At 54.2% G+C, this 21,273-nt stretch overlaps 2 protein-coding genes across 6 annotated transcripts in view; one reads left to right on the top strand and one right to left on the bottom strand.

Moving 5' to 3' along the window:
* Positions 1-8,480, top strand: part of ALG1 (ALG1 chitobiosyldiphosphodolichol beta-mannosyltransferase) — a 16,675-nt gene extending 8,195 nt beyond the window's left edge. Inside the window, exons 6-13 of one of the 4 annotated variants that reach the window (XR_001307482.3) lie at positions 93-203; positions 1,077-1,198; positions 1,360-1,398; positions 1,748-1,807; positions 2,583-2,693; positions 4,214-4,328; positions 5,578-5,675; positions 6,683-8,480. Coding sequence is in view for 1 of the 4 variants with exons in the window: in XM_013995667.2 (XP_013851121.2) it covers positions 93-203; positions 1,077-1,198; positions 1,360-1,398; positions 1,748-1,807; positions 2,583-2,693; positions 4,214-4,328; positions 5,600-5,675; positions 6,683-6,814 (766 nt within the window). In the remaining 3 variants the exon portion in view is untranslated. Of the gene's footprint in view, positions 1-92; positions 204-1,076; positions 1,199-1,359; positions 1,403-1,747; positions 1,808-2,582; positions 2,694-4,213; positions 4,329-5,577; positions 5,676-6,682 lie in introns of all 4 variants that reach the window. The other 3 variants (XR_014840868.1, XR_014840869.1, XM_013995667.2) reach the window with 3 other exon arrangements.
* Positions 7,500-21,273, bottom strand: EEF2KMT (eukaryotic elongation factor 2 lysine methyltransferase). 2 transcript variants are annotated; one of them, XM_003124619.7, is made up of 8 exons: positions 21,152-21,273; positions 19,330-19,392; positions 16,842-16,922; positions 16,187-16,288; positions 10,310-10,443; positions 9,938-10,233; positions 9,712-9,861; positions 7,500-7,932 (listed from the first exon to the last, which is right to left on the bottom strand). In XM_003124619.7, exons 1-8 carry the CDS (start codon positions 21,245-21,247, stop codon positions 7,832-7,834), a joined length of 1,023 nt encoding a protein of 340 aa, XP_003124667.3. In that variant the 5' UTR covers positions 21,248-21,273; the 3' UTR covers positions 7,500-7,831. The 2 variants fall into 2 exon arrangements, 1 of the variants encoding a protein (XP_003124667.3); XR_014840870.1 differs by lacking the exon at positions 9,938-10,233.

The raw sequence follows: 21,273 nt of genomic DNA, 5'->3' as shown, positions 1-21,273 counted from the left end.
CCCCAGACATCCTCCTTCTAGATCCTTCTGGGTCTTATATTCCTTACCCTTTCTCCCACCCTCCGTAAAGCCCCACCATGATCTCGTTGCAGAGCTGTGACCGTCTATGACAAGCCGGCATCTTTCTTTAAAGAGACGCCCTTGGACCTGCAACACCAGCTCTTTATGAAGCTGAGCCGCATCTACTCTGTGTTCAGGGCCCGGTACGTCGGCTCTCCTCAGCCTTCAGCTGCCTTCTGTATGGTCGCTGTGACCTGGTCCCTCCCCTGTCTCCTTGCCGCAGACCCGGGGATCCGCGAACCCAAGGCCTGACAAACTGTGGCTGCAGGCCCGCTGCTTGTTTTTGTAAATGACGTTTTATTAGAGCACAGCACATGTATTTACATGTTGTCCGTGGCTGGTTCTGTGCTACAAGAGCAGAGCTGAGTTTTGCAGCAGGGATGGTGCGGCCCCCAGGCCTGCAGTGTTCCTTCTTGGCGCTTAGGGAAGTGTTTGCCCTGCACTGGGCTGTGGGTGTCCTCCCCCTGCCCCCGCCGCCCATGGTTCCTGACCCTCTGGCGGGGTCTGGGTACCTGTGTGTTCTCTGGGCATCTCTCAGGGCTAAGGAGAGTTACCCGGGACAGTTGGAGGGGCCACAGCGGCCTCCTCTTAAGTTGAGGGATGAGGCGTTCCTGCTGTGGCGCAGCGGGATCATTGGCGTCTTGGGAGCTCTGGGATGCAGGTTTGATGCCTGGCACAGTGGGTTAAGGATTTGGTGTTGCCACAGCTGTGGCTTGGGTCGAGACTGATCCTTGGCCTGGGAACTCCATGGGCTGCCAGGCTGCGAAAAAATGGGGAAAAAAAAAAAATTGAGGGATGCTGAGAACCTTGAGCCCTGTGAGGCGGGAGCTGAGTTGGTTTTATCCACTGTTGTGATTCCCTAGCAACGCATACATGCTCACACAGAGAAATGGGCCTCAGGTGGTGGCTGCACACTGACCACCGGGAGCCTGTGGGCCTCGCTGTGGCGGGAGACGGCCATCCGCGGCCTGAGGGCCTGCTCTGTGGCAGCTCACAGGCTGTCTCTGCTCCTGCAGCTCAGAGCCCTCGGACCTGGATATGGAGCGGTCGGCCTTCACAGAGCGGGATGCCCAGAGTGCAGTGGTGACCCACCTTCACGGGCGGCCGGCGCTGTTGGTCAGCAGCACCAGCTGGACAGGTGTCTGGACTGACCCCCACCCAGGCCCTTTGGTTTCGTACAGGCCCCTGGCACAGCCTGTGTCCTCTGCACGGGGCCCCAGGGAGAAGGGGGGGCACACTGAGCTGGGTGGGGACATGTCTAGAAACTGGCCGCTGACGCTTGGTTCTCTTTTCTCCCAGAGGATGAAGACTTTTCCGTCTTGCTGGCAGCGTTAGAAAGTAGGTGTGTGGCTGTGATCAGGAGCTGGGCTTGTCAGGGGCTGTGGAGCTGGGAGATGCGTGCCTGGCCTTGTGTGGTGTCCTCTGCCATGATCTCAGGGCCACTGGGTGGCCGGCCCGGGGACTCGGGGTGCAGGTGGCGGGCCTGACTCTCTGTTTGGGTCCCTGAGCCACCAGCCTCGCTCTGAAGGGCCGCCTCCAGGAGTGGGATGGCGCAGTTGGGAGCAGCGCCCCTCCCCCACTCCCTGGATCTCCCTGTCCCGCCTCCCCTCCCCCATCCATGCTGTCAACCCCTCTCTCGGCTGAATACAGGTTTCTGTTTATCACATATTTCATTTCTTCAACACAGAATTTGAACAGCTGATCAACGATGGAGAAAGCCTCCCTTCTCTGGTCTGTGTTATAACAGGTACCCACCTGGGACTGGGCCTGTTCCCGTAGTCAGTGGGGGCAGTGGAGTGGACGGAACGCCCATAACCTTGGTCATGGGTGCCTTCCCCGTGTCAGGCACGTGATGTGTGTGGTTGATCCTCACCTGGCTCTCTGGCACATGGTTTTCTGCACCAGCTTGGCAGAGGGGAGGCTGAGATCAGAAGGGCGTCCCAGCAGGGCAGAGTCTAGATCTGCATCTCAGGTATCATGACCTGAGAGATGCTGAGCTGCTTTCTTCGCAGTAGTCTTCGAGCATCTTTTTGTTGTTGTTACAAATGAGAGGAGTCCACTGTCCAATGTAAGACTATTTCCCAAGTTGCCCAGCAAGGGGAGAGAAGCAGAGAAGATTGGGGTGGAGAAGGAGGGTCCTGGCCCTACTGGCCCACCTAGGCACCCCCTCCCCCTGGGCCCCCAGGGGCGGCAGGAGCGCCCCTCTCAGGCTGTGCCATCCTTGGGGGTTGGGCAGTGTGCGGAGCATAGGGCAGTCTGTGAGAGAAGCTGTATTGGGTGCTGTGCTTCCCGGCCAGAGTTTATCCCACCGTGTTCCCATCCTCAGGCCTGCTGGGCACAAGCTGCTGGGGGGAAGGGCTGTGATCTCTGGTCGGCGTGCACACTCCTGGGGGTTTTTGGAAGGGGCTGGATGGGAGCCTGATTGGAGTTGCCGAGCGTGGGCCTCGCAGGGGCTTCTCAGGCCTGGGGCTCTGGGACGGGGCCAGGGGTGGGCTGGTACAGTGACTGGTCTTCTCTGCCAGGCAAGGGGCCGCTGAAGGAGTATTATAGCCACCTCATCTGCCAGAAGCGCTTCCAGCACATCCAGGTCTGTACCCCGTGGCTGGAGGCCCAGGACTACCCCTTGCTTCTAGGTAAGAGCATCTGGCTGGAGGCCTATGGGGAGCGGGCTGGGGTTTAAAGGGGTATAACTGAGGGCAGGGGACAGAGGTTTTCTGAAAAGGCTTAGTAAGTATTTTACCAGCCTCTTTGGCCTAGTCTTTATTTTTACAATCCTTTAAAGATTTAAAGCCATCTTCAGAGCTCCAGTTGTAGCTCAGTGGGTTAAGAACCCAGCTACTATCCATGAGGATGCAGGTTCGATCCCTGGCCTCACTCAGTGGGTCAAGGATCTGGTTGGTGTTGCTGTGAGCTGTGGTGTAGGTTACAGATATGGCTCTGATTTGATCCCTAGCCTAGGAACTTCCATATGCTGCAGATGTGGCTGTAAAAAGAAGAAAAAAAAAGTCATTCTCTGCTCAGGGGCCTACACTCGCAGGCCTCAGGCTGGGTTGGGCCCTGGCTCCTGGACATGTGGCCGTTCCCTGGTGTGCCAGCTCCTCCCTGCCTGGTGGGCTGTATGCCAAGGTCAAATCTCAAATCTGCACGCTCCAGGCCTCCACGCCCTCCCGTCAGTCCTGCCCTTCCATTGGGCAGAAGGGCTGGGCTGGGCTTGGGTGGGGGCTACTTCCCAAGTCTGAGAGGTGCCGAGTTACACAGTTACACAGCGTGGGTTTGCTCAGGGAGGATGCCCGCCCGCTCAGCTCCTTCCGGCTTGCTCTCTTGGCTTGGTGTCTGTCGGTTGCTAAGGCCTCGGTCTTCAGCAGCCAGTCCGCGGTCTTGGGGGCTCCTCTACAGGCGGGAGCGCCTGCCCCACCGAGCAATGCCGGGTTTCGTCCTTGGCCTGATCTTCAGTGACACGTGGTGTTCCGTTGGGGCTGCTTTGGGTTCCTTTTCTATTTATTGAGAGAAAATATACATAGCAAAATTTGCCATTTTAACCATTTTCAAGTTTGTGCAATCCAGTGGCACTAATTATATTCATGGTGTCCAACTATCGTGACTGTGTCTTCCCCAAATGTTCCATCATGCCAAGCAGAATCTCTGAACCAGTGTTTTTTTGTTTTTTTTTTTTTGTTTTTTTTTTTGCTTTTTAGGGTACTCTGAACTTATGAGCAGTAATTGTTATAGCTTTTAAGATCTATTTTGGTTGAGAGTTCCCTGGTGGTGCAGACGTTAAGGATCTGGCACTGTCACTGCTGTGGCATGGGTTCTATCCCTGGCCCTGGAGCTTCTACATGCTGCAGGCATGATCAGCCCCTGCCCCCCAACCACATCACAACATCGTGGTTAAGGAGTAAAAGGGGGTTTGGTGAAGGGTGGGCAGTTTTCAGAAAGGGCCGAATGGCTGGGGTGGCAGGTGGGAGGCACCTCCGTGTCCCTGCCCCACGCGAGGCTGCTGGGCCAACTCCAGGTGGTCGTCTGCAGGGTTGGGGGAGATATTATCCCCTCTCCACTCCTCCCCGAAGGCCTCGGTCCACAGTCCCGTGGGATGTGTGGTCACCGCGTGCACAGCCAGCACTGACGGCCCCTCACCCTCATGCTCACCCTGCAGGGTCGGCGGACCTGGGTGTCTGCCTGCACCGCTCCTCCAGCGGCCTGGACCTGCCCATGAAGGTGGTGGACATGTTCGGGTGCTGCCTGCCTGTGTGCGCCGTGAACTTCCCGTGGTAGGAGCGGAAACCCAGTCTTCCTGGATCAGGGTCTCGCCTCAGCAGTTGGGGGTGGGGGGAGGAGGCGGGGAGACTAGTGTGGTCAGAATTGGCCCCAGAGACCTGCCTGGAGGCTGCATTGTTGGGGCAGCTCAGCCACCCACAGGGAGTGGGAGCCCTTGCAGACCGGGCGACTCCCACTTAGGGCTCATGTTGGATGAAAGCTCTGAGTTTGGAGTCCCTTGTGGCTTAGCGGTTAAGGATTCGGTATTGTCACTGCTGTAGCACGGGTTCCATCCCTGGCCTGGGAACTTCCACAGGCCGTGGGCGCAGCCAAAAAACAAAACAACAACCACCACAAAGCTACGAGCCTTAAATTCTCCAGGTGGGGGCTTTTGCTAATGGGCAGGACGGCGCTGTACTTGCCCTTCAACTCACGCAGACCTTTCTTTTCTTTCCCTTTTGTCTGCGCTCACGTAGTTGGATGCGGATCAGTTAAGTGAGTGTGATTCTGCCTCCGCTCTTCCTGGCAAAGATGGACAGGAGAGGGTGTCTGGAGGGGGCTGTGTTGGAAGAGCTTCTAGAGACAGTGGCCCCACTGAGGGGCCAGCCTCCACATGGGAAATCCAGGATGTTAGACCCTAGGCTCAGGTCATGTTGGGGTCAGCCAGCCCCCTTATCACCTACAGGCTTGTGTCCAGCAGAGTTGTCTTGTATCTGGTTTCTCTTCCATGGAATTAAAAAAAAAAAAAAAAAAAAAAAGCAGAACTTACCGAGCATGTTCTCAAAGAAAAGAGCATGTAGCACAGAAAGTCCAAATATCTCCTTACTGCCCCTCCTTCCCCAAGTTGGTATGGATTTTAATTTTTTTCCTTTTTCCTTTTTACAGTCATACTTGCAGCATATGGAAGCTCCCAGGCTAGGGGTCAGATTGGATCTTCAGCTGTCGGCCTGCACCACAGCCACAGCAATGCGGGATCTGAGCCACGTCTGTGATCTATACCACAACTTGCAGCAATGCCGGATCCTTAGTCCACTGAGCAAGGCCAGGGATCGAACCTGCGTCCTCGCAGAGACAATGTCGAGTTCTTAACCTGCTGAGTCACGTGGGACCTTCTGGGTTTTTAATGTGTATCCTTCCAGGGCTCTTTTTCTGTCCGGATGCCAAATCTAAGAACAGGCTCCCTAACCCAGACCTGACCCCCAGCCTAGCCCGCAGGTGGGTGGGGCCTGGGTGGCCACTGTTTCTCCTCCCTGCGTCTTCCAGAGAGCCTGCCTTGTCTCTGCAGCTTACACGAACTTGTGAAACACGAGGAGAACGGCCTGGTCTTCGAGGACGCGCAGGGGCTGGCAGCTCAGCTGCAGGTAGCGTGTCTGCCTCCAGCCTGGGGCTTGCAGGGTTTTGGAGATTCCTTGCTCCTGACCTGGGCTGGGTCTGGGTGAAAAGCGGACGGAGGGAGGGAGGGAGCGGTGGTCTCATGGCCTGGATCCCCTGTAGGCCTGGGGATCAGGGCTCACACCACCTGCCATCTGGGTTTACTGAGCCCAAACCACACAGGTGACGCTAGAGCCAGGTGGACTGTGTGTGGCATTTAGGGAGCGTTTGGATCCGGGAAGGGAGTGAGGATCAAGGGAGCTTCCTGGAGCAGTCTTAGGCGATGGATGGGCATCTTCAAAGGATACTAATTTCTTAACTACATATGACAAAAACACTGTCATCATTGACAACCTGTGGATGAAAGGGTGTGGCTGTGTTCCAGTAAAACTTTATTTGCAAAGACAGGTGGAGGGCGGCCTGTGGCGCACAGGCTGGAGTCTGCAGACACCTGGCTTAGTTTAGCAGAGCTGGGAAGAGCAGACATTGCCTGGCTCTCAGCACATGGGCAGGATGATGCTGGGCTGAGGCCGAGGGGTGGGTGCTCTTGGTGGAAGGAGCAGCATGGCAGAGGTGGGGGCTGCTGCAGGGCACGGGCTGTGGATGGTGAACGCTGCAGCTCGGCTGTGCTGTCAGGTCAGAGCCGAGTAGGAGATGAGCACGGCCTGGGTGTGAGGGCCCCCCTGTGCCTGGTGATGGAGGGGTCTCGCTGCCTGGGGACACTGGGGTCAGCTGTGTTGAGAAGGGTTCGTTAGCCAGGCCTGGTGTGGAAGCTGGGCAGGGGCGGGAGGCCTGCTGGAGGCTCCTGGAGACTCTGGTGGTTCAGGACGTGTGGTGATGGTTTGAGCAGACTCACCGGCCTGGAAGCTGGGGCTGGGGGATGTGGGGGAGCCTAGGCTGCCCGAAGGAGGAGCAGCTGGAGGAGCAGCTCGGGGTGGCAGCTGGGAAGGGGAGGGAAGGGTGAGGAGGTAAGTTGTTGCCTTTATTTTTCTCTTAGTTGCTTCTCTCCAAGTTTCCTGATCCTGCTGGCAAACTGAACCGGTTCCGGGAGAACCTCCGCGAGTCAGAGCAGCTTCGCTGGGATGAGAGCTGGAAGCAGACGGTGCTTCCTTTGATTTCGGACACATGACCCCTCGGGGTGCCGACAGAAACCCCAGAAGTGTCTGTACTGGTGGAAAGGCCCTCACGCGGACGTCCTCCCCTCCCTCTTCCTCCCCAGAAGGCGGTCCCGTCCCCTCCCCTCCTCGCAGCCACCTCCGCTGCTGGCCAGTCCCTGGGCAAACTCTGTAGAGCAGCGCCGCCTGGTGGACGGCAGCTTAAAGGAAGGGGAATTAAGTTACTTTTAATCTTCAGGTTTGTGGCCCGGCAAACTGGTTCTGCCTGGTTTCTTTGGAGGTGCTGAATCTCTTCACTCGTATTCTTTTTCAGTCTTGTGAAATCCCCCCCCCCCCCCCCCCGTCTTATGGCCTTCCTGTTATTTGCTTGTGGCATCTTCAGCATCTCCTTGTTCCTCTTGTCTCCTGCTGTTTCTGCCTTTCTCAGCATCCGACAGGTCGGGTCGTGTCCCTGACATTCTGATTTCTGTCTTGGAAACAGGTATGCAGCCCACTGCACTGCAGGGGTTGTTAGACCGCCCACGTGCACAGCAGGCTTGGCTCCCTGAGGGACGTGTGTCCAGGCTGGGGACAAACAGACTTTGTGTATGTTTTTATTTGCACAAATGAAATGCTTATCACTGAGCCTTAAATTTTCATCTCTAATGATTTATGGTGATTTGCTCGAGAACTGAGACAACAGGCAGAAAGGGGCACAAACACACTTGAACAGTTTAATGTGGAACACCGTTTGATTCAGAATTTAATGTTCCTCAAACATTCAAGTCCAATGGATGTTTTAGCAGCTTTCCCACATAAAAATTCTGTATATTTACAGCAGAAATCAACAGAACATTGTAAATCAACTGGAATAAAAAAAAAATTCTTTCTAAGGGAGTTCCCTGCTGGCTCAGCAGGTTGAGGACCTGGTGCTGTCACTGCTGTGGCGCAGGCTTGATCCCTGGCCCCAGAACTCATGCATGCTGCCGGTGCGGCCAAAAAAGTCCTAGGATGGTGATTTAATTTTCACATTATTTTTCAAAACTGTAAACCTACAGTGTTAGTTTCAGAATTGTCATCTCCGAGCACTCTTCATAGGGGAACAGCTTCTGATCATGACCAGGCACCACTTCCCACAGGATCCCAGCTTGGTCTGGAAACAAAATGTATGTGTCTCAGGGTGCTGGGGTTTGGGGGGTAGGGGCATATAGACACAGATTTCCAGCCCCCATCCAGACTCCTGGAATCGGCCTCCAGAGGTGGGGCCAGGAGTCTTGTCTGTAAGCCGCTCATGGCAGCCAGGTCTGCCATCTGTCCACTGGGCCATGTGTACCCTGGAAGGTCATGGCCTGGCTGGGTTCCCTGTCACTCCCTGCATCCCCCACCCCATCCCAGGGCACAGCTCGGTCTGACCGAGGTTTGACCATGTCTGCCTGACCATTTGGATGGACGTGCCTTTGAAAGGGCTCATGTCATCTTTGTAAGCACAGATGTCTGAGGAGCCCTTGGGGAGGGAGGATCATTTGTCCTTACTTTTTATGAATGGAAAATTAGTATTTATAAAATGAAATGCTGGACAGTGTGTAAGTGTCATGATCCTGCCTGAGTAGAACATGTCAGCAATATTAATTGGTGTATGCACTTTTCCCATGTGTATGTTAACATGATTATTTTTTTAAATAAAAATGGGCTTATACTACATATACTGTTTAGCACCCTCAGCTTTCTTCACTTGAAATACACTGTGGGGAGTTCCCTGGTGGCTCAATGGGTTAGGAACCAGCATTGTCACTGCAGCAGCTCAGTGGTGTACGTTTGATTCCTGACCTGGAACTTCCACATGCATGGGCGTGGCCAAAAAAAAAATAACGCATGGATATTTTTTCACATAAGCATCTGAAGAAGGACTTCATTATTTTGAGGCTGAATAGCCCTCTGTCAGTGGGGCACGGTGTACGGGGGCGGGCACTGGTCGTCTCTGTGGCAGAGGCAGCAGTGGGGGGGCTCTGCTTAGTGGGGGTGGTTGGGGCAAGCACGGTGGTGGCCCTGGTCAGCCCTGGCATGTGGTGGGCATTGCGGGGCAAGGGTCATGGGGTTTGGGGGGTGGAAAGTGGAGCCTGCTGTCTGGCTCTAATCCGTGGGTCCCTGGGTCATTACTCAGCTGACTCGCACGGAGGTGTCCTCTGGGCTGAGACAGGAAGACAGCACACCCCACCCCATCCCCACGCTGGAGGGGTGGACACAGGCCACAGGTCGGGTCTGAGGACTGTGCCCACCTGCAGCAGTGAGGATCCAGGCAGACTCCTCCCTCCTCTAAAAGCATGCTTTGCTCTTCATTTACTGTGGGTTTGATCTAGTAAGGGCAGCTGCCCTCTTCCTGAGTGTGCTCGCGTGCCAGCCCCATGCCACCTGCAAGTGGATGTTTCCACTGTACAGTGAGGACGGGGAGAGGCTGGCCCAGCGCCACCTGGGTGGGTGGCGGGACCCAGCTCTAGAGCCCACGCCTGACCTCTGTGTGGCCAGAACTCATCTACCCTGATACCCGCTGGCATCCATACCGTCTCCGTTTTGACAAGGAAACAGGCCCAAAGGCTCTCAAAACCTGCCCTAAACACAGGCCAGGACTGCTGGCCTCAGACTTCCGAGATGACAGTATAAACTGCCTCCCCCTCCCCAGAGCACCTGCTCCCTCTGCTGACCTTCTGAACGGGGGTGGGGGGGGGGTGGGGGGGTTGTCTGCCCAGCAGATCATGGTCTGGGGCTCCCGCCTTGGCTCCACAGCCCCATTCTTTGACTTTCCTAGCTACTGCCTCCCTGGAGTCCTGTGTGGGGCCAGCACAGTGTCCCCGCAGGCCTGGGTGGCTGGCCTCTCAGAGCTAGCAGCCCCCGAGTCCTGCAGTGGATGGCAGCCTGTCCCAGGCCCAGGGCTCACCCAGCTCCGTGATGAACAGCTGGTATGTCTCCGGGTTGCGGACAGTGAAGGCAACGTAGGCATCAGGAGCCCGCTGGTCCTTCCGGCACGCAGAGAGCTTCTGCAGTACCCCGACCAGGGAGAGTAGAGTTTCCGGGCAGTACAGCACATCTGCGGTGAGAACCCCGGGTTACTGGAAGGGGCTCCTCCAGGACCCAGGGCCCCAGTGGCCTGAGCTGGGCGATACCTGCTGCAATGACAATGTCTGGCTGGAGGGCCGCGAGCTGAGGGACTGTCACCACGTCCCAGTCCAGCCGGGCCACTGTCACCCTGGGGCTCTCTGCCTGGGGGGTGTCGTGTCCTGGGGGCTCGGAGGGGGTGCTGACACTCGGCTCCAATGAGAAGCCATTGAGAAGGATGTTCCCGCGGAGCTGCTCGAGGACAAGGCTGTGACAGTCGCTGAAGACGAACGCGCGGGGACGGCACGTCTTGCAGATGGCCAGGCCCGTGAGGCCGGCTCCGCTGCCCAGCTCGAGGACAGTCCTGGGGGAGGAGGGGCCGTGTCCAGGGCTGCGCTGTGGCTAGGCAGCCCGGGGCCCAGCCCTGCGCCCCAGGTCACCTGTGAGCAAAGGCCGCCGGGTGCTCCAGGGCCCACTCTGCGAGGTAGAGGGCGGCGTTCCACGTGACCAGGCCCGTGGTGCCGTGGGAGATGATGGCTAAGCTCTCAGCCAGCGTGACTGCGTCCCCGGAAGGCTAGGCGGGAACAGGAGAGAGAATTAACCCAGCGACCGGGGCAGGTGGGGGCCTCATGGGCCCCATAAGGAATTAGGATTTGAGTCTACAAGTCACGGGAAGCAGAGTTCCCCATTGTGGTTCGGTGGGTTAAGAACCCAACTAGTAGCCATGAGGATGTGGGTTCGATCCCTGGCTCCACTCAGTGGTTAAGGAAGTGGCGTGGCTGTGAGCTGTGGTGTAGGTCACAGATGTGGCTTGGACCTGGGGTTGCTGCAGCTGTGGTGTAGCTTGGTGACTGTAGCTGCAATTCGACCCCTAACTTGGGAACTTCCATAAAATGTGGGTGCGGTCCTTAAAAAAAAAAAAGTCACAGGAAGCCACCGGCAAGAGAGATGACCTTCGTGAGGTCAACCTGCCAGTAGAGACAGAAGAGGGAAGAGGTGGGGCACATGGTGGACCTGGGCACAGGGGCCAGAGCCCACAGGCATCCCTGGAAATGCAGGGGCCCAGCCGGGAGAGGACTTGCCCAGCCCAGGAGTGGGGGGCGTGAGGGCTCTGTGGCGAGGCCCAAAGGGCCCCTAGAAACAGAACACGTCATTTCAGTAATAAAGGCTACTCAAAGGAGCACCGGGGATAAAAACAGAACATAAAACAGATAAACCCTTAGGAGATGGGAGGTGAAAGGAGTGAAGTTTTAAAAACCAAAAAGAAATTAAGAGCCTCTTATAGGTTGAATCACTTCCTCCCCAGAGTCACATGCTGAAGTCCTCCTTTTTGGAGACAGGGTGGGGTCTTTAAAGAGGGAATGATGTTTAACGTGAGGGTATAAAGGCGACCCGAACCCAGTCTGACTGTGTTCTGATGTGAAGGACGCTGGGACACAGGAGGGGAGACGGCTGTGTGCAGGCTGAGGAGGGAGGCTGGCCCTCATCCTTCCCTCGCAGCTTTAGATGGACCAGCCCTGCCCACACCCTGCTTTTTTTTTTTTTTTTTTTAAATGTTTGCACCCTTGATACTACGACGCTCACGGGCCAGGGATGGAATCCGAGCTGCAGCTGTGGCTGCCACCGCCACAGAGACAACAGATAACACTGGATCCCTAACTCACTGCACCACAGCAGGAACTCCCAACACTCTGATTTTGGACTTAGAGCTTCCAGCACTGAGAGATGATAAATTTCTGCTGTTTAAGCCACCCATCTTTAGGTCCATTGAATGGAAAATGAAAGTAAAGAACAAACACTGAAAAAACAAAATTCGAGAGACCACTCCTGAAAAATCAAAGATTGGAAAGGCATATTAAAGGAATATACAACTGCGCCCAAGGTCACTGACCCAGAAGGATCTCAACCTTGAGAGGCAGTCTAATAGAATTACTGGACTGGGAAGAAGGAATGCTCCGGCTGTCTCAGAGAAAAGGGCATGGACAAAAAAGGGCAAGAAAATTAAATGATTATCAGGCTTTTGCACAGTAATGCTTTATGGCAAAGAAAATGGAGAAATATATTTAAGAAACTCAGGGAGTTCCTGGTGGCTCGGTGGGTTGGGGATCCAGCCCTGTCACTGCTGTGGCATGGGTTTGAGCTCTAGTCTGGGAACCGACAATGCGAGTGCAGCCCCCACCTCAAAACAAAAAACAAAAAACTCAGGAAGAGAAGGTGTGAGCCAGGATTCAAGGATAATCGGCTCAAACTGTTATTAATATGCAAGAACTCAGGAAGGTCCACGCCACAAGCCCTTCTTAACCTCTGAGAAAATGAACTTGAGACAAACCAAATGGCTAGAGACATCAATATACAGCCCAGCACAGAGACTGAGAAGAGACTTTGGTATGTGCACAAGGTTGGTACCGTTTCTGCCTGAATCCCTGGACCCTGTGACTGAGTTAGGCCACCTGGCGAAGGGACACTGAAGATGCACTTAAGGTCACAGAATTTGACATCAGGATGGTAGCCTGGATTACCCAGGTGGGCTCGATTTAGTCATCAGGCTGAAGTCTGGGAGATGCAGAGGAAGATGAGGCAGTAGGCATCTGAAGCGGTTGCCGGCTTTGGAATGAAGGGGGCACAAGTCAGGGGACAGGGTGGCCTCTAGAAGCTGAGAACCACCCCCGGTCAAGAGCCAGGGAGGAAAAATGGAACCTCAGTCCTGCAGCCACAGGAAATGCAATTGTGCCAAATGACCTGAACGGCCTGGAATGGTTCTCCCCCAGGGCCCAGTCCTGCAGATGCTTTGGTTCTAGCTCTGTGAGTCTCATGTTAGCACACTTCTGACAGCTAACTACAAGGAGGTACTGATGTTGCTCTGAGCAGCTGAGTTTGTGGTGATACTGTGTAACGGCTCTGTGATGACAATGTAGGAAGGATGAGGATAGAGTGTATAAAAATGTTCACAGTTACACTAACCACAGTTGGTGGCAGGGATTAGCCTTTTTTTTTTTTTTTTTTTTTTTTTTTTTTGCCATTTTTCTAGGGCCGCACCCGTGGCATATGGAGGTTCCCAGGCTAGGGGTCAAATCAGAGCTATAGTCGCCGGCCTACGCCAGAGCCACAACAATGAGGGATCTGAGCCGCGTCTGTGACCTACATCACAGCTCACGGCAACGCCGGATCCTTAACCCACTGAGCAAGGGCAGGGATGGAACCTGCAACCTCATGGTTCCTAGTCGGATTCGTTAACCACTGCGCCACGACGGACAGGAACTCCTAGCCTGTTGTGTTGAGTCGGCTGCCTCAGTAATATGGGGATAAAGCCAGTAGGCGGGTGGGGAATAGCCTAACGTCATCCCCTGTGACCTTGAGAAGCAGAATTTCCAGTGCAGAAGAAAGCAGATGGGGACACAATGCAGAAAAGGCCGAGTATAAACTCTGCTGTTCTGATTTTGCGTTAGAAACAGCAATATGGACTCAAGGGATATTTTCTCTTAAATAGTATGGATATGGGAGTTCCTGCTGAGGCTCAGCGGTTAATGCACCTGACTAGTATCCATGAGGATGTGGGTTCAGTCCCTAGCCTTGCTCAGTGGGTTAAGGATCCGGTGTCGCCATGAGCTGTGGTGTAGGTCGCAGATGTGGCTCAGATCTGGCGTGGCTGTGGCTGTGGTGGAGGCCGGCAGCTCCAGCTCTGATTTGACCCCTAGCCTGGGAACCTCCTTATGCTGCGGGTGTGGCCCTAAAAAGACAAAAACAAAAACTATGGCTCTCTATCTCCATTCATATCCTAGCTCTGTCCATGGATAGCAGCAGGGATCATCTCTAATGCCCAGACTGTGTATATCTGAATATCATTTCCCACTAAGAGAAACCAGGGCTTCTTGAAGATATGGCTGATTTCAGGTCTGGAGCAGGAAACATACAAGATGAGTCTGGAAAAGCTTCACATAAAGTGAAGTAAGAAATCTACGAGGTGGAGTTCCCGTCGTGGCGCAGTGGTTAACGAATCCGACTAGGAACCATGAGGTTGCAGGTTCGGTCCCTGGCCTTGCTCAGTGGGTTAAGGATCCGGCGTTGCTGTGAGCTGTGGTGTAGGTTGCAGACACGGCTTGGCTCTGGCGTTGCTTGGGTCTGGTGTAGGCTGGTGGCTACAGCTCTGATTCGACCCCTAGCCTGGGAACCTCCATATGCTACCGGAGCGGCCCAAGAAATAGCAAAAACAAAAAAAAAGAAAGAAATCTACGAGGTGATGTCAAAGGACCCAGAAGCCTATTTGAAATGGCTCAAAAGAGCACATAATGACCCACTTTGCAATGGACCAAAGCCCTACTGAGAATGACAGGAAACCAATTCACTAACTTGAAAAGGAAAGAATTAAGTCTGCATGTCACCTTTCCCCTGCGCTGTACCAGCAGGTAACAAAATTCGGATGAAAGGAGGCATGTCCTTATCAAATTTCTCCAGCTAATTGGAGTTCCTGTTGTGGCGCAGCAGAAACAAATCCAACTAGGAACCTCGAGGTTGCAGGTTCAATCCCTGGCCTCGCTCAGTGGGTTAAGGATTCGGGTTGCCGTGAGCTGTGGTGTAGGTAGCAGACGTGGCTAAGATCCCACGTTGCTGTGGCTGTGGTGTAGGCCGGCAGCAATAGCTCTGATTAGACCCCTAGCCTGGGAACCTCCATATGCCACGGGTGTGGTCTTAAAGAGACAAAAGACAAAAGACAAAAGACAAAAAAAAAAAAAAAACTCCAGCTAATGAATGAGAACAAAATGATAGAAAACCACCCTTTTGCCATGTCTCATGAATTAATGAGTCTAAGCTCTAAGCTTTAAGCATGTGCAACTGCTACCACAAAGAGAATGAAAAACAGATATTGTGCCTTCTAGAACCCCAGTTGTGTTCTTGCCCAAGGGATCAACAGACAGGAGTGGGCCTCTGAATCCAGATGGCAATTGGCCGGAAACAGAAGATGAAGGAACAAGCTATGGTTCCACACGCGTGCAACCCAAAGCCAGCTGGGAAAGCTGTTTAGGCCAAACCGCCAGGGCTGCTCAGGAGGAAATGCCAGGAAGAGAAAGAGCTGGGGCGCCTGCATATGAAGGGAGGTTTTGAGCCAGATCTGGTCAACAGGCAAGTCCAAGTGCAGGTGTCCAGGGGAACTCATGGAAGTGAGAAGACTGCAGAGCCAGTACTCTGCAAGGGAGGGAGGGCTGGGACAGGGATGGGGCAGATGAGGGCCCTGTGGCCTGGCTGCCTAAGTCCTTGACGAGATTGACAATTACCATGGTGGCCATCTTGCAATGATGTAATAATCTAATTCTTTTGTGTGGTTTTCTTTATATGTTTTTTTTTTTCTTTTCTTTTTTAGTCTTTTTAGGGCTACACTCATGGCATATGGAGGTTCCCAGGCTAGAGGCTGAATCTGAGCCATAGCTGCCAGCAATGCCACAGCCACAGCCATGCCAGATCCAAGCCGCGTCTGTGACCTATACCGCAGCTTGCAGCAACACCGGATCCCTAACCCACTGAGGGAGGCCAGGGGTCAAACCCACATTCTTATGGATCCTCGTTGGGTTCTTAACCCTCGGAGCCACAATAGGAACTCCATTTCTGTATCTATGTTTTATAACAAAAGGTTAAAGTATTCTTTTTTTTTTTTTTTTGGTCTTTTTTTTAGGGCCCCACCCATGGCATATAGAGGTTCCCAGGCTAGGGGTCCAATCGGAGCTGTTGCTGCCGGCCTACGCCAGAGCCACAGCAATGTCATATCTGAGCCACGTCTGCAACCTACACCACAGCTCACGGCAACGCTGGATCCTTAACCACTGAGTGAGGCCAGGGATCGAACCCGCAACCTCATAGTTCCTAGTCAGATCTGTTTCCGCTGCACCACGATAGGAATTCCTAAAGTGTTCTTTAACCATGAAACAAACATGGTTCTGTGCAGAACGGATTTCTGTGGGGTGAGAAGCCAGAAGACCAGTCAGAGGGCACAGCATTTGTCAGGGTGCTGATGGTGGCAGTGGACAGTGAGAAGGGACTGCTGTCCTGTAACATCCATCCACCAAGTATTTACTGGGGTCTGAGTGCCAGGTCCCTGCTTGCAATTCACGTGGCGGTGCTTTAAGCCCAGCCATCTCATAGGACGACGGGTGTTACCTGTTGAAGGGCTTGGTTTACAGATGAGGCTCAGGAAGGTTAATGGACCTCGTCTAAGACCACGGAGCTGATGCGTCAGGACCTGAACCCACATGAGGCTGACTGCAGCTTGAATTAACTCTGTGTGTGTGTGTGCACATGTACATGTGTGGAAGGCGCACGTCTCCTACCAGCAGATAGCTCCGGTGGCAGCGGGTGGACTCCTCGGCCGTCAAGACTTTCGCCAGCGCCTCGTACAGCTCGTCCAGAGGCTCCGTGTGGACAGCCTCATGCTGCGGGGAGGGGCGGGGAGGGCGGGTGGCACTTCAGCAAGAGGGTTAAGGTGACCCTCACAAATCATACCAACCAGCCACCTGCTGGCTTTTACTGTGACTTGTAAAAACGGCTGGAGGATTTTCACCCTATCTGGAGCGGAGGCTGGGGGTAGCCTGACTTAATACAGGGCACCTGGTTGGGGGACATGGGGGGGGGGCTCAAAGAGAGGTTTAGAGAAGGGGAGGGTGCGGTATAGTGAAGGGCAGCAGAAAGGGGGTGAGAGCTGGCAGGACAGAGGGAGAAGGTGGGGTTTCCCACACTCAGGGGTTGCCAGGTGGGAGAGGGCTGGAGACCCCTGGAAGCAGAGAGGAACTGCCCTGGCCTCCCGCTTCCTCCGCCCTCCACGGCTTCTCATCAGTGGAACCCAGTTGGGAGCTGCTGCCCACGGAGCCCCCTGCTGTACCGGGGTCTGCAGGGCAAGGGCATCGGATGATCTGTGCTCCCACTTCTGGAGAGCCAGCTGCGTCGCCAGCGCTGCCTGGTCACCGGGGGATGGTGCCCATCACTGACCTTTCTGATGAGCTCCGAGAGGAAGCTGCGGGCGTACTTCACCGGTGGTGGATGCCTCATGCACAGAGGATGGTGCACAGTCTGTGGCAAGGACACAGTGTGGGCTGCTGGAGAGATGCTGCCTTTTTTTTTTTGTGCTTTTTAGGGCTGCACCTCAGCATATGGAAGTTCCCAGGCTAGGGGTCGAATTCGAGCTATAGATGCCGGCCTACACCACAGCCACAGCAATGCAGGATCTGAGCTCCATCTGCAACCTACGCCACAGCTCCCAGCAATGCTGGATCCCAGATCCACTGAGTGAGACCAGGGATCAAACCTGCATCCTCATGGATACTAATTGGATTTGTTTCCCCTGAGCCACAATGGGAACTTCCGAGATGCTGCCTTAAGTCCCCCTCGAGCTTCAAGTGAACACAGGGCAAACCCGTTACTCTATCCCTAGAATTCTGGCTCTGGTTGACCCTCATGCATCTAAGTATAAGCCTTTCCCCAAAATATTTCTCCACTACAGTGGCATGGACTGTGGCAGTATTTCTAATGCCCTTTCTGTGAAAGAACATGGGATGCAAGGACTCAGGCTAACATCCTGCTGTGGACTGAATTATTTGTGCCCATTTCAAAGTCTCATGTTGAATCTGACACCCAATGTGGTGATATGGGGGGTGGGGTGGGGGCATGATTAGGTCATAAGGCTAAAGCCTCCATAAATTGGATTACTGCCCTTATAAAAAAGACACACTCCTCCCCGGGGTTCCCATTGTGGCTCCATGGATTAAGAAACTGATGTTGTCTCTGCAAGGATGTGGTTTGATCCTTGGCCTGGCTTGGTGGGTTAAGGATCCAGTGTTGTGGCAAGCTACAGGGTAGGTCTTCAGATACAGCTTGGATTTGGTGTGGCTGTGGCTGTGGCTGTGGCTTAGGCCTGCAGCTGCAGCTCCAATTTAACCCCTGCCCAGGAACTTCCACATGCCGCAAGTGCAGCTGTTAAAAAAAAAAAGAACACAGAGAGCTCCCTCCCCTGCTGTCATGGGAGGACACAGCAAGAAGACAGCCATCTACGAGCCAGGAAGCAGGCCATCATACAACAATCTGCTGGCACCTTGATCTTGGACCTCCCAGCCTCCAGAACTGTGAGGTATAAATTCCGGCTGTTTATAAGCCACCGGAGTGGTGGCATCTGTTACAGCAGGACCAAGACATATCCCTTCTTAGGGCAGCTGGCAGGCACCAGAGTTTACAGTGAGGACAAACGTGGGACTATCTGGCTCCGAGGAAGAGCCGAGAGCCCACACGGTGGGAAGAAGGCAGATTCTGCATCTGCTCTTCTGGAGCGCACGTCTGGGGCTGCAGGGCTATGGGGCCCGCACAGAGCAAGCTGGCCTCTGCCTGGGATGTGGTGGAGGGAGATGGGGACTCTCAGGGCAACGCTTCAGCTGAAGCCTCGAGAAGCAAAGAGCAGGGGAGGGAGTTCCAGGCAGGAGGGCAGCTTGGGTGGGCTCTGAGGCTGCGCTGGACCAGCCTTTTCGGGGACAGGAGCAGGGAGAAGAGAGGCCTGGTCACATGAGGCTTGTTTGCTGGGGGGACACGATTTGATTCGAGGGCCACAAAACACCCACATGACGCTTTTAGGGGCTTTCTGGGTGGCCGGTGTTAGGCTTTAACCCCTGGGTGAGAATCAGAAAAGGCTGTAAGATGGGGACCTCAGAGATGTTGGGTCTGCTGGATCCCCCCGGGGTCTCCCTAGTTACGCCTGCACCTTCGCCACGTGGTGGTCAGACGGCTGCTCTTGGTTTGCTCTCCATACACAAATTCTGAACCTGCGCTCTCTGGATGGGACTGCTGGTTGGAGGCAGGTGTGCGACTCACATGCTTTTGTACACTAAACCTACTTTCCTGCTGCATTTTTCTCTAGGGGGAGAGTCCGTAACTTTGGGGTTTCAGAAGGATTCATGACCCTTCGGTGGGTAAAGAGCCCAGATGCAGTGTGATCCACACCTGATCCACAGGGCCAGGGGCAGCGGGGGACAGGCCAGGCAGAGTGGTGGTCCTTCCTCTACCTGCACCCAGATGTGTCTTAGAGTCCAAAACCCACCTCCAAAAAGCAGGGGTCCATCCACAACTAGAAAAGACACAGGGATAGGCAAGACTCGCCTCCTTGTTTTCCCCTTATACACAAAGAAGAAAGTCTCTGAGCAGCTAGGAAAGTCTCTGAGCAGCTAGCAAACGCTAGATATTCCCACAGCTGTCATCTTCACTTCCCTCTGTGGACAGTTTAAAAAAAAACATCCCCAGATTCCCTCCTCTCCTGTGGATTTTTGTACATTTTGATGTCTTCATCTAAGAAAACAGAAGCGCTGGAGCTGTCTGAGGTGCTCAAGCCGGATGCAGTGTCTTTTTTAAAGGATACGTGTGCACACACCGTGGGGCTGTTACATCTTCATGGGCAGCTCAGGCCAGTGACCCGTCCCAGCGATTCTGTGATTCTTACCTTCTGCAAAATATCCAGCAGCAGCTCAGAACCTGACGAGTCTCTTAATTTCTCTTCTAGGCTCTATCCAAAGAGAGGAGGGCAGAGAGAGAGAAATCTCAAGGGCATTATCACAGGAACATTAAACATGCAATAGGACATGTTGGCAAAGTGCTAAGTGATCTCTCCCCAGAGACCTGGGGCCAAATGATGTGAAGCACACACGGCTGAAAGCCTGACCTGAGACGTCCGGGTTACATCCGGATGAGTCAGAGGAAGAATGTCAGAAGACAGACTCCGTTTGCATTAGCCCTGGCAGCTTAGCCTCACCTGGGTCACAGATCAGCTTTGTGGCTGAACTGGTCCGCTAGGAACTAACACCTACCTGATAGGCTCCCTGAGACCCTCTCGTGGAAGGTTGCCTGCATCGCTGCAGAGATCCCAGCTCCTATGTCACCTCCTTGGAAGGCCTTCCCGTTTCTCCTAATTTGATCCGTTTCCCTGTTGTACTTTCCTGCATATGGCTCTCCCATCTAAGCAGAGCCTTGTTTATATGTTACCCATCCTGGTGTCTGGCTCATGTGCCTTCAGCAAACATGTGGTAACAGAAGAAAAACACTAGCTAACACATATTCATGTAATCTGACCACAGCCCTATGAGGTTCAGCATCATTCCAACCTCTGTTTCACTCGTAAGGCACAGAGAGACAGTCACTTGCCCAGGGTCACACAGCTTGTGCGGGGTGGGCCCAGGATTCAAAGCGGGCAGGCGGTCTTCCACGTCTGCTCTCAACCTTTCTGGTCAAACCAGTGATAACAATAGTTCCCACTGCACGGGGGCTGTGGGTGTATGTAAGCAAGTGCTTAGCATGGGCCTGTGCAGAGTAAGCACTCACTTCGCCTGAGCAATTATAGTCAATATGGAATTGGGACCCATGCATTGGGGCATCATAAAGGTTTAAATTTTGGGTTAAAAAATGTGTAATTCCTTTCTGATGGGAAATGCTCTCCCAGAATGTGATATGGTTTGTATCAATGAAAGAATATAAAAGACTAACTACCACTCTTAAGATGGGGCAGACGTGGGGAGGACTATGTGTCCAAACTGAGTCATCCCAATGAGCTCACCGCACATGAATTATGAATTTAAAGAAGGCAGTGTCCTTAGAACCCCTGTCTTGGCAAAAGGCAGCAGCTACCTCTGCCCTGTGCCTGTGTGGGATGGCAGGTCCCCTGGGCAGGGAGGTGAGCTTTTTCCCAGACAGTTCTGTATCTTCCTGTCTCTTCCATCAGCTGACTCTGAGAACATTTTGTCCAATGCTACTGATACTATGAGTTCAGGAGGCCCAAGGGGGTCTGTGACCTGGTCACTGCGCTCAAGGCAGCGTGGTCTCCCGCTGTCTTGAGACTGCTGGCTATTTAAATGAGCAGCAGCAGCAGCTGTTACCCAAGGCCAGGATGATAACTGGCTAAAGAAAAGTCACGAACTGTCCGTGATCCTAAAAACTCCAGTGAAAAAAGGGAGTTGGAAGGAAACCTCACATTCCTTCAATTTGTGAGATTCAGTTTGCAAAGTCAGCGAAGGGTAGGAAGGGCCCCAGGGACGGAAGGAGCTGATGGCTGAGCACAGGGTGGGCCAGGGGCGCGCAGAAGGATCTCCTGCTCTGCGCCGCCAGCCCTGGAGAGCTGCGAAGATGCTGGGGGATCCAAGGGTGTTGCCAGGAGCAGAGGCCGTCACGTGGCAGGGAGGGCGGGGATGTGAGCCCGGAACCCGGTCCCATCCTGACCCCCCCACCCCCCGGCGCCCCCTACCCGCCTTCTGTGCGCCCACCTAGCCGCCCACCTGCCAGGGGAAAGAGCGCAGTGCGCGCGCCGCCAGGAAGCGGCGCTCGAAACTCCACAGCAGCCTCGCGGCGTCCGCAGTCTCCTCAGGCGCCATGGCGGGGCGGGGCCGTGGCGTTCCCT

The sequence above is a fragment of the Sus scrofa genome, chromosome 3 (assembly GCF_054392235.1).
Source record: "Sus scrofa isolate SSC_HxYL_T2T_F1_AM1 chromosome 3, Sscrofa_HxYL_maternal_Yorkshire_Landrace_v2.0, whole genome shotgun sequence".
Lineage (NCBI taxonomy): Eukaryota > Metazoa > Chordata > Mammalia > Artiodactyla > Suidae > Sus > Sus scrofa.
Note: the sequence above shows the minus strand (reverse complement) of the source record. Positions and strands in the feature narration are given on the sequence as shown.

Excerpts from the sequence above, each read along its gene's own strand:
- EEF2KMT (XM_003124619.7), bottom strand. The coding sequence starts at position 21,247 with ATGGCGCCTGAGGAGACTGCGGACGCCGCGAGGCTGCTGTGGAGTTTC. Across the intron at positions 16,923-19,329 it reads TGCTGGATATTTTGCAGAAG|ACTGTGCACCATCCTCTGTG; the intron begins GTAAGAATCACA and ends TCCTTGCCACAG. Across the intron at positions 10,444-16,186 it reads GCCACCGGAGCTATCTGCTG|CCTTCCGGGGACGCAGTCAC; the intron begins GTAGGAGACGTG and ends GTTCCCGCCTAG.